The sequence below is a fragment of the Augochlora pura genome, chromosome 7 (genome assembly GCF_028453695.1).
Source record: "Augochlora pura isolate Apur16 chromosome 7, APUR_v2.2.1, whole genome shotgun sequence".
In the NCBI taxonomy this organism is placed as follows: domain Eukaryota; kingdom Metazoa; phylum Arthropoda; class Insecta; order Hymenoptera; family Halictidae; genus Augochlora; species Augochlora pura.
The window spans coordinates 11,297,609-11,321,002 of record NC_135778.1 but is presented as its reverse complement, the minus strand read 5'-3'; the positions used below and the strand labels follow the sequence as shown (position 1 = coordinate 11,321,002).

At 47.5% G+C, this 23,394-nt stretch overlaps 1 protein-coding gene across 2 annotated transcripts in view; it reads left to right on the top strand.

Annotated features, from left to right (window-relative positions):
* Positions 1 to 2,111: 2,111 nt before the first annotated feature.
* LOC144472995 (uncharacterized) overlaps positions 2,112 to 23,394 on the top strand; it is a 41,625-nt gene continuing 20,342 nt past the window's right edge. For both annotated transcript variants that reach the window (XM_078186504.1, XM_078186503.1), the window contains exon 1: positions 2,112 to 3,821. In XM_078186504.1, the coding sequence (XP_078042630.1) occupies positions 3,411 to 3,821 (411 nt within the window). In that variant the 5' untranslated portion in view covers positions 2,112 to 3,410. The remainder of the gene's footprint in view (positions 3,822 to 23,394) is intronic.

The following is a 23,394-nucleotide window of genomic DNA, read 5'->3' as shown; positions in this document are numbered from 1 at the left end:
ATGACTGTTCCCGTTGTCCAAGAGGAAGATCGAGAGAAGAAAACCACGCGGACCAGACAAAGACGAGATTTCACAGTTGCGGTCAGAACGGGACTCAAACGGTTGGAGAATACTTGTTTGTACAGTCTAGTCTCTACCGAAAAGCTTTCGAAATGCACGAAACTTGACTAGAAAGAAAGAGAATTTCTGATAACAGAATATTGATGTTCATAAAATTGTTATGTCGGGAGAGGGGTCATCGAGGGGATTCGCAACACGTTCGTCGATAGCGTTTTTGCCTGATACCGATAATCGTATATCCTGCGTATGGTATTGCATGGTATGGTGTATGGTAAATCGTGTAATACCGTTTCCTGGCTGTCGCGGCAGAAAGCGAAGAAGGAACAGAGAACGAGAGCGAAAGATTATTCGAGAGGAACGAGGAGAAAACGAAAGCACAGAATGGAAGAGCGAGAGATCTGCGCGGGAAGAGAAAGGAGGAGAAAATACAAACGAGTTGACGAGGAGGGAGTGTGCTAAGAGTAATATACAAAGAAACATTGAAGAGAGAGACAGAAAACGAAATAGAGGAGTGTGTCACATCGAATCGTATCGCACCGCATAAGATCGTATAGGATCGCGTCGTGGCGAAAAGGGCAAAAGGCGGAAGAGAGGAGGAAGAAGAGAAGGGAGGGTTGGGAGGTTGGGAGAGCGGTCGAGAGTACAGAACGAGACGGGGGCGTGCTTGATGGCCGCCTAGACTGTACGGATCGGTCGCGCCCGAGGCGTGAGCCAGCCAGAGCCAAAGTCTGAGTCTGAGCCTGAGCCAGAGCTAGAACCAGAGCCTGAGCCAGAACCCGAGTCAGAGCCTGAGCCAGAAGCATGAGCCACGAGTGCTTACGAGCAAACGCGAGCTTGGAGCAACGGAGCCGAACCGCGACCAAGACGCGAGAGAGAGACGAGGGCGGACCAACGGGAGATCGGGAAGGAGGGAGACGGAGAGAGTGAAAGAGTGAAAAGAGCACCGATCGTGGAGGGCTGCGTTCACCGGGCAGTTACTCCGGAACCGTTGCCTTGACGACACGTGTTCACGCATGCGCGTACGCGATACCGACTGCACCGCTATCTCGTCACGAGCACCAGTTGCGTTCGCCACCCTCGCATTTGCCACTACCACTGCCTTTTCTCCACCTCCATCGTCGTTTCTTCTTCTCCATTGCCATCGCTCGTCGACACCTCCGTGGCCGTCGTCGTCGTTGTCGACGCTGCCGCTGCTACTGCCACCACTGCCACCACCGTCGCCGTCACCACTACCATCGCTGCTACCTTCGCCACCACCATCGTTACCACCACCACTATACCATCACCACCCTTGCCATTGCTGCTGCTACTGCTTCTCCAACGTTTCGGTACATTGGAGCCTCCCCCTGTAAATCGGGTACACCGTTAGCTCGTTCGTTCCCTGCGTCCTGACAGAAAGGAGGTGGTTGGCAGCAGGGGTGGTAAACGGTGGCTGAAAGAATAAAAAGAGAGAAAGAGTGCGGGGGAGGGGGAGAGAAGGTGGTCGGGAGCAAAAAGAGAAGAGCGGCTCGTGTCAAGGGGAGCACGCGCTGTCATCGGTGAGAACGTATTCGTACTCTGTAGCGGGTACATCGCGCTAACAAATCAACATTGTTGGCGCGCATTGTATATATATCGTTATTCCACAGTTGTTCGCAGGACTTTTCCAAAATTTGTATTCTCTCGGACTCGTTCTCACCGCTGGTTGTCGATGTCAATGCCACCCTTAAACTTTTAAGACAACGTTTACTGCGATTGCCAAGTCGACTTTTCTTCCGGGCATTTCTTCTCTGATTGGGACTAAAACTGTGACTGTGACTGTGATTCTGATTCTGACTCTAACCGTGACTGTGACTGTGACTGTGACTGTGACTGTAACTGTACTGTGACTATCGCTGTGATTGTGGCTGTGACTCCACCTCCACGTCCACCTCCACCCCAAACATCCCCACCTTCAGATTCGTTGGCACGTCCATTTCCTCCTCTTGCCGTTCGTTCTCCCTCTGCTACGTCGCCACGTTCTCCACCTCTTCCTCTTTCTTCCGTGCGTTTCGAGATTCGCGTATCGCGACCAAGAGTGTCCGGTTGTCATGCGTCGACGGTGAACGCGATAAGGCGCGACCATATCGGAGTTGTCGTCGATCGTCCGCTGTCGACGCGTTTTTAATACGTCCCGATATGTTTTGTTACCAGTGATTTCACGGGCTAACAGGAGTCTGAAATTCATCCCCTTGGATTTCGTGCATCACTCAAAAATCGAAAATTCATGTACAGATTGGCCCCGGGCCGTCGTAAGTCGTGGTATAAATGCGAGGACGCTCCGTCGCTTCCGCATCTGCATCCGTCGAACGAACTCTCGACATCGAACGGATATCGTTTTGTTTCCGAAAACGCTTATATGCTGTCCGAAATCGGTCGATTCTGTGAGTGTGTGCGCAGGCGCGCTTTTCGAAATAGTCAACTGTAAAAACTGTGCCGTCTTTAAGGCCAGCGTATCAACGAAACTGCAATCTTGTAAAGCGATCGATGCTAGTGAAATTCGAGTAACTCGAATAGCGATCTGTTACAATACCGAAGACAGTCAACTTGGAGAACGCGTGGCCCGATAGCTGGTCCTGTTAATCGGTTGGCATCATTATGCTCTCTGTTTTCGAGGTTCCAAACCTTTGGAGAGCTTACATCTGAATCTGAAAATTGTCGACCGCAGGACCGAACACACCGTACCGAGGACGATGCAAGAGAAGAGCTGTCAGCATGATGGATTTCGATCACGGGATGCGAGCCGATGATTCGGCGATCTCGACGTGCGCGTCGACGACGTCCGTTACCCGTTTCCGGTTCAAATAGGAATCGTCGATTGTCCGAACTCGAAGGGAAACACAGAAGCAGAGTGGTGCGATGGCAGTGGTGACGTCCAAGTATTGACAAGGTGCGCGCGTGCGACGATCATTCTGGGTCGGGTTGCGCGAAACCAGCTAGAGGATCATCGGGAAAAATGAGCCGCTGTTTCGTTCGTCGGGAAGCTTATTCAATTTGTTCCTTCGTCGAAGAAAAAAGTACCGTGACGGCGGTGTGACATCGTACCACTAATCGGCTGTAGCATCGGATAGCATCGATATACTGTGTTCTGCTACGGGGACGACAGTGCACGTCGAGTATGACCGCGAGAGGATCTCCATCTTCGACGAAACGTTGAATCGATGGAGGAAGGGTAACGACTACAGAAGGTCGAACCAAGACGCAAAATAGTGTTTCGGCTACAGGGCGCAAGAGGCAGGAAGGCAAAAGCAAGGCGTAGGGCGACATATCGGTATCCTTGATATCGAAGTACGACCGACAGATATAACAAGAGGTGCCGGGTCTCAGATTGGATGGTTCCGCGGGGGCTAACCCTTGGGAGGTCGATTTGGGAGCAGTTCGAATCGTTGCCGGAGCCGGAGCCGGAGCCGGTGCCGGAGCCGGAGCAGCAACGTTTCTACGACTCTCCGCCACCACGGATGGACGTGAGCGTGTGCTGCTTGCCCGCCAGTGCCGGCTCGGGGGCCCAGCACCCTCATCCTCATCCAGCGAGTTTGCCTTCCGGCGGACAACCGACGACGGTTCAGCCACCCTATCAGTATGCCGATCAGATAGTGCCGGATCGGGGTCAGCCCGACGGATTGCCGGTACTCGGCTGCACCGGTCAGGATAACTGGCAGCAAATCTCGTCCGCTTCCAGCGTCGCCGGCGCCGTCACCGCCGCTACAACCACCTACATCGATTACTCTTGGCTGCAGATGCAGGTGAATATTCCTTTCCTTCCTGTATACCATTTCGTTCCGTTTTGTTTCTTTTCATCGTGGACGAGAGTCCCAAGATTCTGCGATGTTCTAATTGACCTCAACGTCCATGATCAATTTTCTTCCGAACGTGTTTGCGATTAATTCTGGTTATTTGGAACACGTTGAGACTGGCATTCTTTAGCTCGATTAAGCGGCGATTAAGAAGAGAGCGCCAAATCTATTCGATCAGGTTCCGTTCTTTCAATCTTGCTGTGGCTGAAACAAACGAGAAACAAGAATCTCTAATATTAGAATTACTTGTCGTCAAAACATGTTTCACAGATGATTAGGTCGATCTGTTCTTATTCTCATCTTATTGTCAGAATCAATAAAGATGAGATCTGGATCTGTAACTAAGTATTCGTTCTATTATTTGAAGTTACTTCCTGCGTCGCAATTACCTCACCTTGATCGGTTACGACGAAACAACGGTTTTCCGAGCCTCGGAAGTATACATGTACATCTCTACGACATATCTATATGCACGTGGAAAAGTCTGGAAGATAACGTATCGATTCTAGGGAAGCGCTGGATCGTAAAATATTAGAGCAAAGTAATAATTTCCATTACTATTATCTTGCTCCGAGCGATCGTTGTTCCTTTCTAGACGCAGCGGCGTTTCCGCGCTAAGCCGCGTGTTGACAGGGCAAATATTCTTTGATACGCCGTCCGTCTGGGACACGCGTCGCACGCCTTTCCATCTTACCGAGGAACTTGAACCGTGCACATGTTTCTCTCCTTTTTTCTCTTTCGTACTTCTTTTTTACCTTTCTTCCCTTATCCTCTTCCTCGATTTCTCTCTTTCCGATTGCGAGTGCGTATACATATATACATATGTATGTATAGGCGTAGTCCGCATCCGTCACACCGTCACTCTGCTCTCGCTACATTCCGAACTCTAAATACTTCTCACAATCGGTTATCTTTTCTGAGATAATCGCTTCGTAGCTTTGCATCGTTTCGCGCGATGGACGAAATCCCCTTCGTTGCCAGTCGCCAATCCTAAGTATTATAATCTCTATCGAATTAGATCTGTTCGTGTTTCAAATAACATTTCTTGTCAACCGAAACTCTGTATAGAGCAAGAGATGGGATGGACGGTTATGTTCTGCGTTCTTGAACGAATCAACTCGGCTAGAAATACGTAGCGTCGTACAATAATCGCTAACAACATCGAATAGCCAAATAAATAATATTCGTCGGCGAATATGATTCGATCGTGGTCGATCCGTTCGGGTCTCCAATTTACGAAACCCGAGACAGTCGATTAGAAATCGTGGGGTGACCCTAACCAAAATTCGAAAGCCTTTCTTTTACTTATAATCTTATCGAGTCAGGGCGATCTCTAAGTTGCTTTTTGCGGAACGACTTTCGAACGCAAGACATTCGTCGGATTTTCTACAATGAAGACCGGAGACACCGCGACTATGTCTATAATATAGAACCGGTTTTTTGATACCGTTACCATTATCGTGTTTTAGCAAGCGAAATCTTTGCGGACAGTGTCAGGTCTGAAAGTTCACTAATTGTAAGAGTCGACGAGGCAACGGCGCAATCAACGATTAGCTTGTTCGCGCTTCGATTCCCCGTTCTTTCTCGAAAGATGGTATCTACGCGTCTATCGTGAATCTGTGAGAACCTCGGTTCCTCGGCTTCGAGAGAATCGATTGCTCGCGATTCTCAGGGAGATGTTGTCATTGGATGTCGCCACGTAGGACGCCACGTGGAAGGGTGTCGCGGGCGCAGGGGATAACATCGAATCGTTAATTAGCCGTTACCTGAACGCAATCTAAACGCATTGTGACGCGCATAAGATAATAAGCGGACGGAAATCCACGATTATCGTGTGGCTAGGCAGAAAGGGCATCCCGACGACCACCGGACGAACCATTTCCACGGTTCACCGCCCTTCGCTTCGGTTCTGCTGCGTATGATTACCGTTCCACCGATTATTTCGCTCGACGCTGGGCGCTCGACGCCCGATCGGAGAACAAACGTAATTAACATTAGACCCGAAGATTGCCGAGTTAAAATACGAGGACGATCTTGTTTGTACGAAGGGAAACTCTCTCACGCGTTTAACATTACCGGGCCGACTATCGTTCGCTCGTATTTTTTCGCTCGGGAATACCTCGTTTATCGATCGTTTGCTCCCCAGTTTGATCTTCCACGGGGTATCGCGAACGAGGGAAACAAACTTCGAAAAAGAATGGTTTAACTATAAATGAATCGTTTGGTCTCTAGGTAAGCATTTATGGCATCCACGGAAGTATTCGACACGAGAAAATCTTGACAGCGATCCTTTTAGTAGAGCAAATGTTGTCTTTTTTATATTTTTAATAAATCACTGTTGGATTCCGTATTTCTCATCCTTTTTTGGTTCTTCTAACTATCAGGAGTTACAAAATTGTTGTAACTTTTTCCTGATCATTACCAAACTACATCAAACAGGTTTGCTGTATTTCGCTTCAGGTACATACGAGTTTTTCGATTGGACTAAGAGGGTTAACCAGGGGAACCAGTTGGACAACGAGATCACTTTTTCTCTTATTCCAGTCTTTATTTACGAAATAGGAATTTACATAAAGATCGCGGTTTGGATAAGCTGGTGCGTACGGTCGATGGAGAACACGCAATACAAGTATGGAAGTCGATGCAATGTTTGGAAGATGCGATCATGATTCGCATTTCACGCGCGATGTGCGTCGAGCCTCGTCGCTTCTCCGTCGTTTCTTCGTCGCTTCATTGCCTTCTTGCTCGCGATACTTGCAATGACTCACGAGGAAGAGCAGCGAATCAGAGGCGGGTAGGTGGGTGAGTGGGTGCTGTTTCTCTCGGTCCGCGTTGAATACGATGAATGCGTTCACCGGGACCGCGTTCGACGATCGAGCACTCGCGAACGTATTCCTTATTCGTTCCCGAGCCAGTAAACAAAAATGCGAGACGTAATAATTAGTCTGGCCGTTGATCTCGGGAACGAATGGAAACTGATCGTGTCTCAGGGGGCACGAGCTCTCTCGATCGCGGATTTGTAGGTTGAAAGTTGTAGGTTGTAGGTGGTATCTGCCTGGCAGCGAATGTGTTCGCAACGGGATTCGACTTTGCAGCGGCTCCGTTTCGTTGTCGTTACGTTTAGTCGGACTGCACCGAACCAATGTTACGGACAATTTACTCGTGAAATTAGTTACAAAACGTTCGACCTATCTACCCATCACAGCCACTTCCTCTTCCTTCACGTTAAATAGATGGACGGCCATTAAATGCCGAGAGTGGAGGAAGAGTTATTGTTCACGGATTGCCATAATAGATTCGAACGACCGTACCACGATGCGAGTTTGGGTTAGGTATCTGTCTCCTCTCGTTGTTTGAACCCCTTGTTCCCCCGTTTGCCCGTGTTCACGATGCTCGTTTGCCTCGTGGTGCATGTCGCCGCTTTTCCCCCGATGCCATTTTGAAAATCGCAAAAGACGAACGGCATAGTTATCGACTGTTTTTGGCTTTGTGCTTTAACTTTGGTCTTAGCTTCGGTTTCGACGAGCGCCGCCGTTTCGAAGGAGTGCGATTTCTCGCTCGCAGTTCCAAGCAATCATTTGTACATTGTCTCGACTACGACTCGGTCACGGGTCACGATCCCCAGGAAACAGATATGATGCGCGTCGCGAAGCGTGAAAAGTTTGAGCGCACCCAACGATTACGTTTAAATATACGCGGGCATATTTCTGCGTAAGGGGCATATCTGTAACCGTAACGCTGAGAATTGATGGACAAAAATGTCGAACAATCTGCGAGCGCCTACTGAAAAGATTTCACGGTAATCCGCTTAGAAACATAATTAACTCTTTTGACGTACCAATGACTACAACTTTCCCAATTGTAATCATTCTTTAGGAGCTGAAAATTCATATTTGTCTACTTATATTTGCTTGCGTGCTTAATTATACTGACTTAAAAGAACAAATTAATATTCAGATTTGACAGTTTAACACGAGTCGAACCATATCTCTGTATAGTATCCATATAGTATATCCATAGTATCTATGGACTTTTTGTCATTTCGCATCGAAACCTGATGTTTACGATAAGATTACGACGCAAGGGCCGTTTAATTGTGCAACGGGTATGCGTCGATATATATTTGGTGTCAATTTTATTTATTGAAACATTGGCCCATTAACAACTGTCCTTCCATTTTGCAATATCGACGAACAGATTGATCGAGAGACATTTTTTGTTAAGGATCGTTAAGACTTTTGCTCCGCCAGCATAGTAGAGATTGTTCAACTTGACGTACACCGGCCAAAAGATTTGCTCAAACTGAACCAGGGGATTGTCTTTTATGGTTTAGGGTTCCAGGTTACGTGAGGGTAAGGACGATTTGTGCGCGCAATTGGTCGCCACCGCAGCGCGTGCCGCAACTTATAGTGCCGCAACGAGCACGTGAAAAAGGAATATAAACAATGGAGCCCGTTACTCGTTCGACATATGTTCTCGCCACAGAGTCCTTAGAAGCGGCGCGGAATGATTTTTTTGTGCATCGCCTATCGATAACCGTCAACAGTGTATGGAAAATGTCTGCATACGATCGTTTGTTCGCAGGCTACCGTCGTCCGGCTATCCCCGTGTTCGTATGTTCATGTTCGTAGAAAAGCCGCAACGATAGAGAGTAGAAAATGAACAGTGTAAAAAGAACCGACAATGCTTTCCGGCTAACGAGACTCTGTCGCTCGGACAGGAAATTACTCGGGCAGGTTTATTGTGTACCGACCTCCATCGGCGGGTGCGTGGCTCCGGGTGTAGGTGTAATATGCGAATGCCTCGATACATTCTGAAAGGCGCTGCTAAATTACCTCTAGTCTGGGAACGATCAATTTGACGCGAATCACTTTGGTCGCTTTGCTGTCGTCGCTTTTGCCTATTTGAGGGATCGTTAACGAAGATCTGTTAACCAAGTAGAAAAATTGGAGGACATGATTGATTTCGGCCCCCCGCGATAAGGATAAGACTCATGTTCGATGGAGTAGGACGGGCAACGAACAACGAATAGCCGGGGGAGCGGGGACACCCGATAGAAGAGGTAACCTCGTGGCATCGCATACTTAATGTCCGCGAAGAAGTGCTTTGTAGCCAGCACGGAAGTCTCGACTGTGTAACGCATTAGCATTACGAGCTAATACCGAGGACGGATTGTAAAGCATCGGTATATATCTACTGTAATAACTGTGAAACGACTTTACGCTTTTCATACTAATGAGACGGATTTTAACGGCCTCCCGTGTCCACGAGACTTCGCAACACGGGAACGCTGGCATTTTGCGAGAATCGTTCGCAACGAGTGCTCCTTACAGTCGACGACCGATTACGATTTCAAGTATCCTCGTTAACGATTCGATTGGTCTTGGTCTTGGCGGGTCTTTCTCGCGGAAACAGAGTCTCGAACAGACATTGTAGACGATACAGATGCGAATCGTTTTCGGTTGGGCGTAGGCTAGTTGGTTATCCGCCTTGCCGTTCCTCTCGCGGTCTTCTCAGATGTACCGTTATGCTTACGGCGCCTCGGGCCTCGGGGTCCCTTCTTTCCTTGTTTCCTACTTTTCTTCTTTTTTCCTTTTCCCCTTTCCATCTTTCCTCCTTCGCTCCTTTCCTCCTTTCCTCCTTTCCTCCTTTTCATATTTTCGCCTTTCCGTCTCTCCTCTTTTTCTATTTCTTGAACGGTCGGTTTGCTCTCGAACATGCCGGATTCTATTCTCTCTTCCGTTGGTTTGTCTTGACTCAGCTTATCTTTCCCCACTTGCTTGTATCGAGATCTCCTCGTTGGCGTCGGCTGGTTTCGTTTGGCTCGATCCGACTCGATCCGACTCGGTCCAACTCCGGGGGTTTACCTTAACAACCACTCGGCTAACCAGCCGCGAAACACGGAAACGAATCTCGAAATCGATCAACTGTGCAAACGATCGTTTTCGTGTCGTCATGTAGCATTGTCTCGTCCAGAAATTGGTGCGAGCGAACGGTTCGTGGTCGCCGGCAGATCAACGCGGAGTAAAGGAAATCTCGCCGCGAGGCCGGGTAATAATGCGAAACAAAGCGTACTCGGATAACGCGTTTACGCGAGTCGGGCGTGGTCGGGTATCTCTGGGGAAACGCGTCGACGACCGATGAGATCGTTCGGTTCTTCGTCGTTCGTCGCCCGTAAACGACCTTACGATTCGTAAATGGTAACGCACGCTCGATCAGGGACCGCGGCTTTGTTTACGTTTTATTCCCACGAAACAAAGTTCAAAGATCCGATCGAGGCGTATCGCGGTTGTCGTTGAACGGCTGATTTATAGAGAGCACTCTTTGGGCTACTTTCTCGAGTTGGTTGTTACGTAAAGGTAGAAGGCCCTCCGGAGGTTTCGCGCGGTTTCGTTTTTACGATTGCATCGTCGCTTTTGTAAACCCGAGTCCCGGTGTAACTCTGCTTGCGACCGTCGATTGTACTCGGATTAAATCGATAACATTTTTCTTCTATTGTTTAACGAAGGCTATGATGGAATTGGAACAAAGGATTTCGTGGGGGGATCCATCGAATCCACGGAGTTTCGAACCACGAGACGAAGAGGACTCGAATCGCGTGGACGGGCGGTGGTTGCGGCCGCGGTCGCGTACTCGCGCCTTTTACAGAGCCGGAGAAAGGGAGGGAGAGAAAGAGAGAGAGAGAGAGAGAGAGAGAGAGAGAGAGAGAGAGAGAGAGACGGAGCCAGGATGATGAGCCCGGCTGGAATTCTCTCTGAACGTTGACCTACGGTACCGAAGATCAGGGAAATTTATATCTGCTGTAGCGTGTGCACGCATCGCATCGCATCGTATCGCATCGCGTCGGCCTCGCCCAGCCGTGTATCGGCTAGCGCTGGATCGGTAGTAACCGATCGGTCCAACACCGTTACGAAATATGACGCATACGTACATATGAACGATACTTCATAAGCGCGGTATGCGCTTATAATTGTCCGTTATTGTTGACAGAATTGTATCCTAACGAAAACGCTACCCATGAAATCGTATAAAATTCCTCGGATCGAGGGGTTCGGTTGCGTTTAAAAATTGGCCCCGATAGGTTTCGACGACTGGACAGTTCGATGAATCGAATATTCGAAGGCACTAGTTATTTTGGCCGCAAAAGTTAGCAACGTTTTCGAGGAAGGTCTGATGATGCTCGCCCACTCGGTGGAGAACCTCGAAGAACCGCGGCGTGCAGGAAGACCGTCGAACAGCGACCGACTGTTAAGATGCGTACCGACGCGCATTCTACGTGTCCCTCGTCCGCGTAGCAAGCGTGTCAGCAATGCCGGAGACCGTGAAACGCATGTAAATCCTCCTGTGCCCGCAGAGCCAAACTACCAAAGTTGTTGTAACTCGAGTCAACGGCAACCGACGTCGTGCCAATCAATTTCTTCCTCCAATGTCTTCGTCGATCACGATGATTTCGCCAGCGTTCACCAGCGATTTTCCATGTAGATAGAATCGCGAAAATGAGCCGAAATCGTGAGCAAAAAGGACGAATAGGATGCCCCGTGAAACGAGATTACAAAGGAATGGGACGCGGCTTATGGTCGAGAGCAAGAGCGGTTGAGACGTTGGTCTCCCGCGGTGATTTTCGAAGACGCCTTTCGAGCGTATTGCGCAACGATGCAAACGCGGATATAGGTCAAGAAACAAGATTGGTATCTGCGAAGCATAAACCGCGACTTGGAGCGGTGCGAGCTGCACCGCCATCGGGAGAGAGTACGGGCCTCTCGCGATTCCATACCGTTCCATTCGACTCACTCTTTGCCGCTCTTCGCCGTTCCTCCTCAGTATCTCTCCGTTCCTTCCCTCCTCCCTTTAAGAAGCCACATCGACCGCCAAGTCGTTCGCGTTTCGACCAGCTGGCTACTCGTCGAAAGCGTCGCTAATCAAAGTACCCCCGGAAGCTCTGGACGATTATCACCAACGGGAAAGAAGCTTCTCCTGAGTTTCTTGCTATTATTCAGTTTTTAACCGGCGACCGGGTTGTCGGCTTTATAAATGAACGCGAGGAAGACTTTTATCCTAACCATTTCTACCTCTTTCAGCAACAACCGCTTTCAACTGGAGATATTTTCGTGGATACTTTGCTCCAGATTAATCTTTCGCGCTGCGGATAAATTTCAAAGCAATACATTGCATTTATTGAATATCAAGCTTTAGTTTATTGTTGAAATATTGATAAGAGAGGAGTGGAATTTTATTATGATTTCAAAGACGCGCGTAACATTCATCAATGGATAGTAACTCCCCCGGGGAAACTTGTAGTTCGTTATTAACCTCTTAGGCACGGCGGAACTTTACGAGGGGCTGTTTCTCGGCACGGTAGAGTTCAAAGCAAATTACGTGTAAATGATACGGCACTGCAATATGTGACGGATAATGCTGTTCTTTACACGAGTACATTGGAATGAAGTGTTTGACGATTAAATTATAATTTTTCTTAAAGATATGATACACGCATTTTAACTTTAACAATTAATCAGACGGCATCCGCGGAAGCTACTATAGTGGTGCTCAGTGCCTAAGAGATTATCACTAGGATTACGGAACGCTTCAGAATAACATGTACGGATCTATTTAATTCATAGATATTAAATCGCGAAGACACATTTATAGTGAATTTGTTCAATGTATTTGTTATATACGACATATATTATATTAAAATTCACTAAAGATCAGAATATATGCTAACATTTCTTATCGTCGACGTTTAGTTTCCACGTCGCAGGTAACTAGGTACATTTGCGATTGAAGATATCGTTCGAAGTAACGATCGAGCGTAGGAGTGTGAAGAGGAGAATTCCAGACTCGGAATAGGCTGCAAAATTGCGCAAGATCCGCGAGTAAATTTACAGATTAGATGCGTTCGACCCCGCTCGCGCGGATATCGATAAGTTTCGGTCGGTTTCTTGGTGAAACGCGCACGCACACCCGAACGAATCGTATCGAACTGATTGTGACACACCGCGACGATCTGCTCGATTGTGCGTCAGCAAATCGAAGCGGTGTTTGTTCACGCTTCCCGATTTTTTCGGTACAATCCGTGTTTGACTTCCGATGACGAGTCTGCGAGTCTTCGTCGCCGATACGATGCTTCGCGCGTTATCTCGTTTCGCGAGTACTCGTCCGTTCACATTCTTTTTCCCACGGTACCGAACGCGACGATTCGATAAACTTCTTCGAATCTGTTTACTATTTCTGTAGAATCTCGATCGACGCGCATAACTGTCGCGAACCTTGGCGTTTCCCCGCGCGGACTCCCGCTTCCACGAATGAAATAATCAAGAGCGAGGAAAAGCGCCGGCTCCGCGATTCACATAGGCAACCCGTAGCCGACGAGACACGCGAATTACAATGTGTCCACGCATATTATGGTGTTTCATGTGTATATCACAATACGTACGCGACGTTATGTTTGTCTTCTCGTTTCCCCACGGGTAACATCTTATCGCCGGCAAACACGTAATACATTCTCGTAAAAGATACGAGAAGGTGCAGGTTATAACCGTTCCATCGGGCAATGTCACATTGAGATTAGACTGTTTGCAACTACATGCTTTTCGTATTTACACGGATTATTCTTTTCTACGTTATCGCGAATCTCCACGAAAATCGACCGGTAACGGGCATCTCGTCGTTACGCGATTGATTTTAAAAAATCAGTCGTTGCCGTACGGGAACAGTCGTAGCCGGTATCCGCGAATGCGGCGAATTATTCGGTTCGCTACCGATGGAACTGCAAAGGCGATCACCGAAAGAAAGAGATCGATTGAAAGGAAGCGTCCACGCACTCGAGATCGGCAATTACGACAAATCGAATACGAACGTGTCCGGGCGGCATTGAAATCGAGAATGTCGTCTGGTCGTGGCCGGTCGTTTTCACTGTCGCCGATAGCACGCCACCTCCGGTAAAATCCGCCTCCAAGTCGAAGGAACGCGTTCGCCGCTCGCTACTTGCCATTCTCCATTCGCTTTTGCTCTTGCTCTTGATATTGCTATAGCAATAGTGCTATTGCACTTGCTCCTAGTTTAGCTCTTGCTACTGGTCTTGCTGTCATTCTTTAACATCGTCGTTATCGTCGACGTCGACGCCGTTTGATCGTTCCTCTCAGAGAACGCAGATTCCGTTAGCCTGTCATATCAAGGTTGACGACTGCAGGTCGTATCATTGTATCCAGATTCGACGCTACAAATTGCGGGCATACTACTGCAACAGCAGTTAATAAGATATGTCGTGTTAGAGAAGGATTCGGTCGAGGACGATAAAGTTTAAAAACTCGTAACAGATTTTGTATACAATATAAAGCTGACCTTAATCGTACAATCAATAATGCGACATTAATAGATTTCTGAATTCATCTTTTTAATATGTTACCGCATACGATAAAAGCAACCTTAACCCGCATTTCACTTTTATATATTTTTAAGTATAAATTTCAAAAATTTATATTATCTATGACCAATGCCGCTTTAAATCTTCACGATTATATTCCACGTTGTACTAATGGGCTATCCCGGTCAAATGAAATAAGTAAATAAACGCCGTTCCCGAGGAAGCTATCGCAAGATTATGTTCGCGCGATCCGTGGACGTCGCTAAAAGTAAACGTCCTTGCTTTTTGGGATTCCATCGGGTCGCAGCGAGACATTCTACCTCGTTCGACGACTGTTGCTCGACGCTCGTTTTGATTCGATCCGATCCTAGCGTTTCCGTGTGTCCCGAGGATAAACTTGTTTTCGAGTCGGAATCGCTTTCGTGTAAACCGCGGGCTCGATGAACGCTGCCCGAGGAATGAAATCCGTGAAAAAGGCGGCATTGAAATCGTGCTCGGTCGCTTCCGTTCTGTTCGAAGTTCAAATGAAATTTCATTTCTGTGGAAACCGTTGTTCGGACACATACAAAGCGTTCGCTGGTCGAAATGTCTTGGACGTTGTCGAGCGCCGAAATTAATCCACCGTCGCGTCAGACCGTGAAATTTCTGATTTCGATCGCGACGCGTTCGAGTTTCCCCGTTTCTCGTGATAAAAAGCTTAATGCCGCTGTTTGTCGAAATTTGTCACGCTGTCAAACGCGATACTAGTATCTTATATCTCGGCTGATTTCTCGGTCCCGGCGTTTGCTCGAGTCCGAGCGGTATCTCGAGAATCGGCCGCTTCGGAAGATCGTAAATCGTCGTCTCGATAATTCGCTGTGAATCGTGCCCCGCCTAAACTCGCCCGAGCAATTGCGATCGAGTCCTCGAATTCGCGCGGCTGAGCTCGATTAATGGTCGCCATGCGAAGCGTCCGTGGAACGGCGTCGGATGGGTGGACGCGTGCGCCGAGATACTCGCGCTGTCACTTTCATTGCCGTCCACATGTTTTTACGCGATAATTGCGATCTGGTTAGCGAGTCTTGGGAGGAAAATGTTCATAACGCGGCTGGTTGTCGGTCGCAAGCCAAGGCGAAGCGTTGCGACGCGACTCGGCGCTATGCAAAGCATCCACGGACAATGAGTAACGAGTTTGTTCCGCCGATTCGATCCGTGAGAAAACGCCCGCGTTTTCCAGTGATCTCGTTACTGACACATCTATTCGCAGCGGAAACGCCAATCGCTCGTCTAAGAGCGATCTCGATGCGACGTATTCTCTATCGGACGGTTTCGAAGGTTAAATTAAATGACAAGATTTCGGGGTCAATCGAGTCGTCGACAATTTCGTGGGCAGGGAGGCGGTAAGATCATTTGGGGTGAAGCGACCCCCGCGACATCTTTGATACCGCGAACGAGGAATCAGCGACACCATGAAATTCGATGGAATTCTCCGCCGGGCGTGCTAACATTTCTGGCCGTTGGTCTGTTGGCGGGAGCAACAGCAAGAGCAGGAGCTGGAGCAAGAGCACGCAGGTGAGTTCTCGTGTCATAGGTAGCCGTGTCCGTGTGGAGCGTAGACCGGCGTAAAGGTTTGCGACGCGACTACGTTGTCGGTTCCTACGGTACCTATACACGAGGCCGCCAGAACACTTGGAAGAGGCGAGCGTACGTGTCAGGTACACGCGTACGTGTTCGTTATACAACTTTTCCAGCAGTCACGGAGGCGTAGAGGTGAGCCGGTGGCTTGTGGACGATCGAAAGTGGGGGAACAGAATGCGGAATAGCCTAGAATGTGATGCGAGCGTTCTCCATGGCTCTCCTTGCTCTTTCTCTATTTCTCTCTTCCTCCCTCAACCTCACCCCCTACTCTTTCTCTCTCTCTCTCTCTTTTTCTCTTTCCTTTCCTCATCTCCTTGCTCGTTTCCCTGTCGCGTCGGTAGATCTTTCTTGAGGCCGCCGTTCGCTCGACCTGCTCTCTTCTCCTCTCTTCTCTTCTTTTCTTTCGTATCTTTTTTCTGCGTTTCTCCTCACCTCTTATCTCCTAACTTTTTATTTCTCTCTTTCTCTCTCCCCTTCTCCTTCTGGATCTTAAACGCCTTCGTTTCCGCGATTATGTTCTACCAGGATCGTCTCACGTGGCTCCCGCTGCTTCGGAAATGTCAACAGAGGGGATGCCTCGATAATCGGATAGATGCAAAGGATAGCACGCCGCGACTAACTAAAATCTCCGTTATTTCTCTTTATTCCGATTGTTTTTTTTCCCCTCTTGATATTCGCCTCGTTGTCACCGCAATGAATCCTTTTACGAATAAATCAATACTTCGTAGATAAATTAGTATTACTAAATATTTCGCTCTTGACTGTGTCGCTCATACCACGCTATGTTTTTCTTTCTCTTTTCATTTATTTCTAGTTTCTCTGCCATCTTTATCTAACATAATTTGTACATTCGTTAAGACTGACGGATTTGTTACTTTCACACCATAAACAATAATAGTGTAGTAGAACTCCATTTATACGAACTCGGCGTTGGACAATCAGTTCATATAACCGGGTAAGTCCGTATAATAGGGGTCCGTTGATTATCACCACAACCTGGAACCTTTCGTTCGAATAACTGGAATTCGCGTTCAGATAAATGGATCGTTCAGGGAAAACGTGCCGAGTTTACATTTGCTTACGTTCGCAATGCCTGTGTGTTAACATAATTCGATAACGCTCGATAGTAGTTCAGGTAATAGAAATACAGCGGAGTTCACTGCATCGGAAGTTGCCCATTCCGTTTTAATAAATGGAACTCAAATAAGTGGAGTTCTACTAATAAATTGACGAGAGATGCAGGTAGAAGCTTTTATCGATGTCAAAAGAATGAACGACTAATCCCTTGGACCGTTGCCGTGCGATCGTCGTCTAGGGAAAAAGGATTCTCTTCTGATAGGTGAGACGATCGCCGGGGTGGCATCGAAATCTCTTTCGGAAAAGTCGGATTCGAGGAGCGAACGGATAATGGACCACCTGCCAGGATCCCGGCGAGAGGCGGAAACCACCGAGGTCGGGAGATCATTCGTATATCGGGATAACGCGATTAACGAACGTCGGTGTGGCACGGGGCGTGATTTTACAGGACGCGTCGCGACGGGGGCACCTTCCCTCTCATCCGATCCTGCTAGCTTCCCGTAAGATTTATTCAGAGCGAAGCGACACCGACGCGATCCCGGTCCTAGATCCGTATCGCGGCGAAACACAAACATTAATCATCCTATGTACCTTTCATAAAATTCATAGCGCCATACTTTACGCCAACGATTCAAAAAACGTTGCGACAATTACGTCTCGTTCTGATTGCTTCGCTCAATTCGGACACTGAACGAAATGAAATATAGTGATGGAGTTACTACATCTTGTACCGACCTTCCCGATCGTATTAAAAAGCTAAACGATGCTGGGCGATGGTTGTTAGGTCACTAAAGACTCTGGGGGCGGGGACGTTGGGAACGGACAAGATCTACGGTAGGTGTCGTAGGGGTACATTACGAAGGTGTGTTCGGTTTTGGGGTTTTCCGAATGGAAACGGTCAAAGGCGCGATGGACCGGCCGGTGGGCTAACTGGCTCACAAATCAACGATCGTACGAGTTCTTCTGTCCTCTGGAGTTTGTCTAATCGAGATATACACCTTTCCACTTTTAGAGCATCAAGCTTTTGAATTTAACAATATTAACCCTCTTAGTGCCAAGCGAAAAAGCCAAATTTCACGGTGTTACTAGGGTTTGGAAAAAGGCTCATAAAAACCAAACGGAAAGCAATATTTACATAATTCAAAAAGCAGGGTATTAAGAACGAAATTGAGAATGAAACAGTGGCGGCAATTTTTCTATATTCATTGGAAATTATATAAATAACACAGGTATAAGTATAAGGCATTTTTCGCCAGTGCAGCGCAGACCGATATATCGGCCCTCCGGCACTAAAAGGGTTAAATTATAGAAATTAGAACATGGAGCAACACAGACTAGCAAAAAAACAAAGAACATTGATAGTTTGTTAACCCGTGTTTATATATATATAAATCGGGTAATGCGAGGTTCCTGAGATCATTTGATGTAATTTCTTCCTTTACAAAAACAATGCAATAACTTCTTTCCTTTCGACTGGCGCGAGGCGGCCAACAATCCAATTAGCGGGCGAAGACCAGTTTTGCCGATTGGCTTGGCTGCCACCCATCAGCCAAGCTTGCCTCTCATTAATTGCTTGCTTCTTCATTAATAATTTGTAAACAAATTCGCGGATTGCATGTTTACTAAAGGACAAATTACTTAAAATGATCCCAGGAATCTCAATTTTCGTATTGTCAGACATTTTTGGGACACCCTGTATAATATTTTGATGTTGCGTTCGATAACGAACATGTCAGCTTAAGGGGGGGGGGGGGGGGAGAGAAAGGACCCGATTTTACGCAAACTATTAAATTGGTTTCATTCTATGAGATTCGTATAGACGACGTTACCACAAGACATAGTCCAAGCCCTTATCATAGTCGCTGCAAGTACAGGAATCTATCCCTCTGTAGATGTGTGACGATATATCGGCGACATCAGAGATATACATTGCGTTTTATAAACTGCACTCAGACAATTTGACTATATGCATAACGAAATATCAGGATATGTAGCACATTTCTCTCATTAATTAAATCTTCGGCATATAATCTAGATCTTTGAGGAAAATATTATTAGTACTTTCAATTATATCGCCCGTAAAGATTCCAATATTACGAGTTTAACGTATCACTCGAGGCACAAGCAGATGCGATGCGAAACTGCGTCGAGTTTCGCTAATGGACGCGCGTGGAACGTTGAAACCGCCCCTGGGGCTTGCAAGGCCACGATAGCCGGCGGTGTCATTGGAAACATCTAATTGCAAACGGATAATCCGATCTGTCTCGAATAGAAAAAAGAGCAAGGACTTGGAACGCGGGATGGATAATAAACGTGGCTCGGAAGGTATTCGCGATCCAGTGACGGAGCGGCGTTACTTGAGCGAGTTTTCGCGCCTCTTTCTTTCCCGCGTTCTCGATTCCGAGATAATCGTCCGAGGCAGGCGGGCAGGCTGTTGCGTTACCCGCGCGGAATCAACCGAGGCGTCTCGGCAGCATTCTCACCCGTAAAAATAAAAATCCTCGTGAAAAGTTCGCGAGAACAGAAATCGTGACAAAAGGGGTGGTTGCGGAGAGCGGAGCCGACAGCATTCCTCGATGCGAATCTCATCGAGGATCGTTTCTCCGAGCGAACCGAAACTGTGCTCGGCCTGATAACGCGCTCGGAGATTCGAACAAGATGATCGTCGGGCGACCTTCTCCGACCGGAATACGTATCTTCGATACGAATTCGGGCGAGGTACCTTTTCTTCGTCATACTTTAATTGTTCCTAAGCATCGTCAGAGTTCACTAGAAACGATACGACCTATCACAAGAAGAACGGGGAAAGAAAGGAGAGAAAGGTCGAGCTGGTGTCGCGCGATTCGGGAAACCGATGAACGTCTCGAGGACAGAGGGGTTCGGTCGAAATCAAATAAAGCGTACGTTGTTGGCTCGCGCAGATCAAACAGATTACACGGTCCTTTCCGGTGTTATTGGAAATACCGGAGCCGGAGGTTCGCGGCTCGTCTCCGCACTCTTGCCGCTCTTGGCACTCTTGGCACGGCGCGCGGGCCGTCTCGTTTAAGCGGCTCGCACCATCTACAACGTCTACCTGTCGCCTTATCGGTGGCTAATCTGCTTCGGGAGATTTAGCAGAAGTACCGGAGGAACTTTATTTGGTCGTGTTCTATCGAAGGGACGCACGATATGCGATACGTAAGACGCAAGACGCGACACCCGGGCATTAACGTCCCGCTGAGATTCCATTTCTTCTGGCACGTCGCGTCCGTTTGCTCGTCGATTTCACCGTGGATAGAACGGATCTCGGGGATTTAACTTTATCGGCCGTCCGATACGTCTCGCATCTTCTTCCTCTATATTTCCTTTTCTATCTCTTTTCCTCTGAATGGCCCAGTAATAGCGTCAAATCCGCGAATGAAGATCATGGAGAGAAAACAAAGGTTTCATACCCTATCAACAGAAGAAAATTCATAGAAGAGACGTTGATGGTGACGCGTACACTGTCGCATACAGTTAGGTAGCTACCTCGAGCTTCATCGCATTCGTTCAGCTGATTGGGGCTTACCGATCCATCGGTCGGCTACCACCTAATCCGCTCCCTATCTTTCCATTCATCCTTCCTCCGTGATCGTCTCATTGTTATTCGTCCGTGTCCCGGAGATCAGTGGCCGACGAGAATTCGTCGAACCGAATCAATTTCCGTTTGTCCTACGAAAGGATCGCAGGATAAACCGTCCGGCTTCAGCTTGCCTTCGATTATCTCGCGACTCTACCGTCTTAGCTGTGTTCTAGAGATTTATCTTCCAACTGGCGGACTTATCGGGTCCTCGTTTCTAAAAAAATATTACTTCGCGTTATCGTCCTTTCCTGAAACAAGTTATGCTACGACGCGTTCGACGTTGCTTCGAATCGAGATCGAGTCTTCCTATTCATCCATTTCGGACGTCTTTTAGGATCCGTTTCCGGTCTGTCTGTTCTCGTTGTCCGTCAGTTCCTGGCGCTGTTTGCGATACGTCATCGAGCTCGATGCAGTTCCAAGATTTGGGAATCGCGTCGATTTGTCGCGTTGCGTTGTTTCAGACTTCTGATTCATGTTCCTCTTCCGTCGGTTTCTCTTCGAATCATAGGAAACGTGTCTCGGACAACACCAGAGAAGAATAAACGGCGAAAGAACGGGACGACCGCGGGACCGGCCGAAAGGAAAGCAAACGAGACGAGACGGAACGAAACGAAACGAAACGAAAGAAAGGAAGAGAAGAATCGGGGCCTAAAGAAAAGAGAAAGGCAGAATGAGTCAGATGGAAACGTTCGTCGGTAGAGACGCGCACGTGTGCGTGTCGTACGAGTCCACCCAGTATGTTAATTCGCGCTGATGACCCCATCAGGAAACATGCTCACCGCTGAGTGGAGGAGCCGAGTTTTCGTTTCGTCCGTTCCCCGTGTACATGCGCTAGCTTGAGCTCTCTACGTACACACAGGCGAGAATATACCTGCCTCCGAACAATCGTCATCCCCGACCACGGTTCACGCCCACGCACTTGCTCAAACATTCCAGTCGCACGAAGCGCGCCAGACTAATCGCAATGGAATTACTATTCGCTCGTTAGGAACCATTAATAGCGACGTTTCCCTCGATCGTGCCCGATCTGACTCGATCATACCCGGTGACAGGAAAGTGACAAAAATTTCACGCGTGATTCCTTCCTATTTTGGCATCGAATTATGTCGAAAAATTTCATATCCGAAACAAAGCTGACCGAAACCATCGTCCGTTTCCGTGTCACCGATATCTCTTTGACGAGCTAGCATCCCGGTTGCGTGCATTTTCAAACTGAACGCAAGCTAATGAAATGTCTACGGCACTTTTAGGTTAATTGCCGCTAATAAATGGTTTCTACGAAGCCCGCGGTTCCAGTTGCTTCGAGGCACGAGCGGAGAGTCGACGGCTTTCGCGAACATCTATGCATCATGCATTGTTCCTCAAACGTATCGTATAGTTCTCGTATTATAGAAGTCTGACTTGCCGAATATCGACTCTATTATCGAACTATTATACAGTAAAATTCTAGATAAATAGTATCATTTTAATAGAAATACATGAAACGCAATTTTTTCATTTTAAAAAAATAGCAACGTAATTTTTTTTAAATTTTGCGTACAGAATAACTTGTTAGTGGATGTTATAGATGATCGTATTGTACTGCGATTTGGTTAGGCCAATAATGGAATATGATTAGTATGGTCTCCGTGATATGATCGCCACATTTTATCATCGTAATTTCATCGATAAAAATGGTGCAACAGAGATTTCTACCGCTCACTGGACAACAACACTCCTATGCCTTACGCGTTTACCATCTTGAATTCAGAAGTCTTGTCCGCGTATTCTCTTTGGCTACAGTAATTTGAATAACGGAGTATACTATAATATAATATCATTTTTCTTCTAATATTTTTGTTCAACGTAATTATATCAATCCCTTGCTGTACTATAATGAGTCAGGTTCGTAACGGAGATATCTAGTAATAAACTGTCCAACTGTTAACTATATTTCATTCATTTATGGTGGAGCAAAATTCTATTCCCTTTTTGCAACAATGCTTGAGCATTTATGTAAATATAGTCACGAGATAAATAAATTTTTCCCGTAACAGATCATTACTATTGAGAAACTTTTAATTATTATAATTGTGAAGAAAATGATACTGCAAGCGGCTGAGAATAATGGGTTTATTATCCGCACGCAATAGATAATAATAACATCAGAATTTTCAACGGCAAGAGATTCGATGATCGATGCGCGGTCGAAAGAGGGATGAAGTGAGCAATTTATACCGATGAATACACACCCTGACGTAAGTCGCTGCGGGATGACGTTCACCGCATCGTCATACGCCGCACGATCTTCGCCTTCTCGAGATATCATCGGATTCTTTGTACCGTAGAAAATTTCCGACTGCTACCGTCTCGGAGGTTGCGATCTTCGGAGATTACGGTTCCCCAGGGCGAAACCAATTTCATCGGGAGAATCGGGATGCGACTCGAAACCACTGAGAAAATTCCGGTGAAACGCGGCAAGATCGGTCGCGTCGGCCGCAATTTCTTTGAAACAAACGGGATTAGCGAGCAGAGGATCGCGCAACGGTCAAGCAAGTTTCACGCGCGAATTTACAACCGGTACGTACCGATCCAGAATGCGACTATCGCTTTCGACGAAGGTTCCTCGTTCCAACCGGTTCTTCGTGTTGACACCGAATCCAGACACCGGTAATCGACCGCGCGAAATCTCGATGTCGCGCGCGCCTTACGATTCGTTGCCGCTGGTCCTTCGATAACACGACGATACAAAGTATAATATTGAATGCAGGTTATACCGCGTATCGATTTTCGGAAATAGATCGGACCTTACGAAACCCGAAGGTAAGCGGTCGAGAAAAGTATTTCGGTCGAACAGGACCGAGGCGACGATCTTTCTCGGG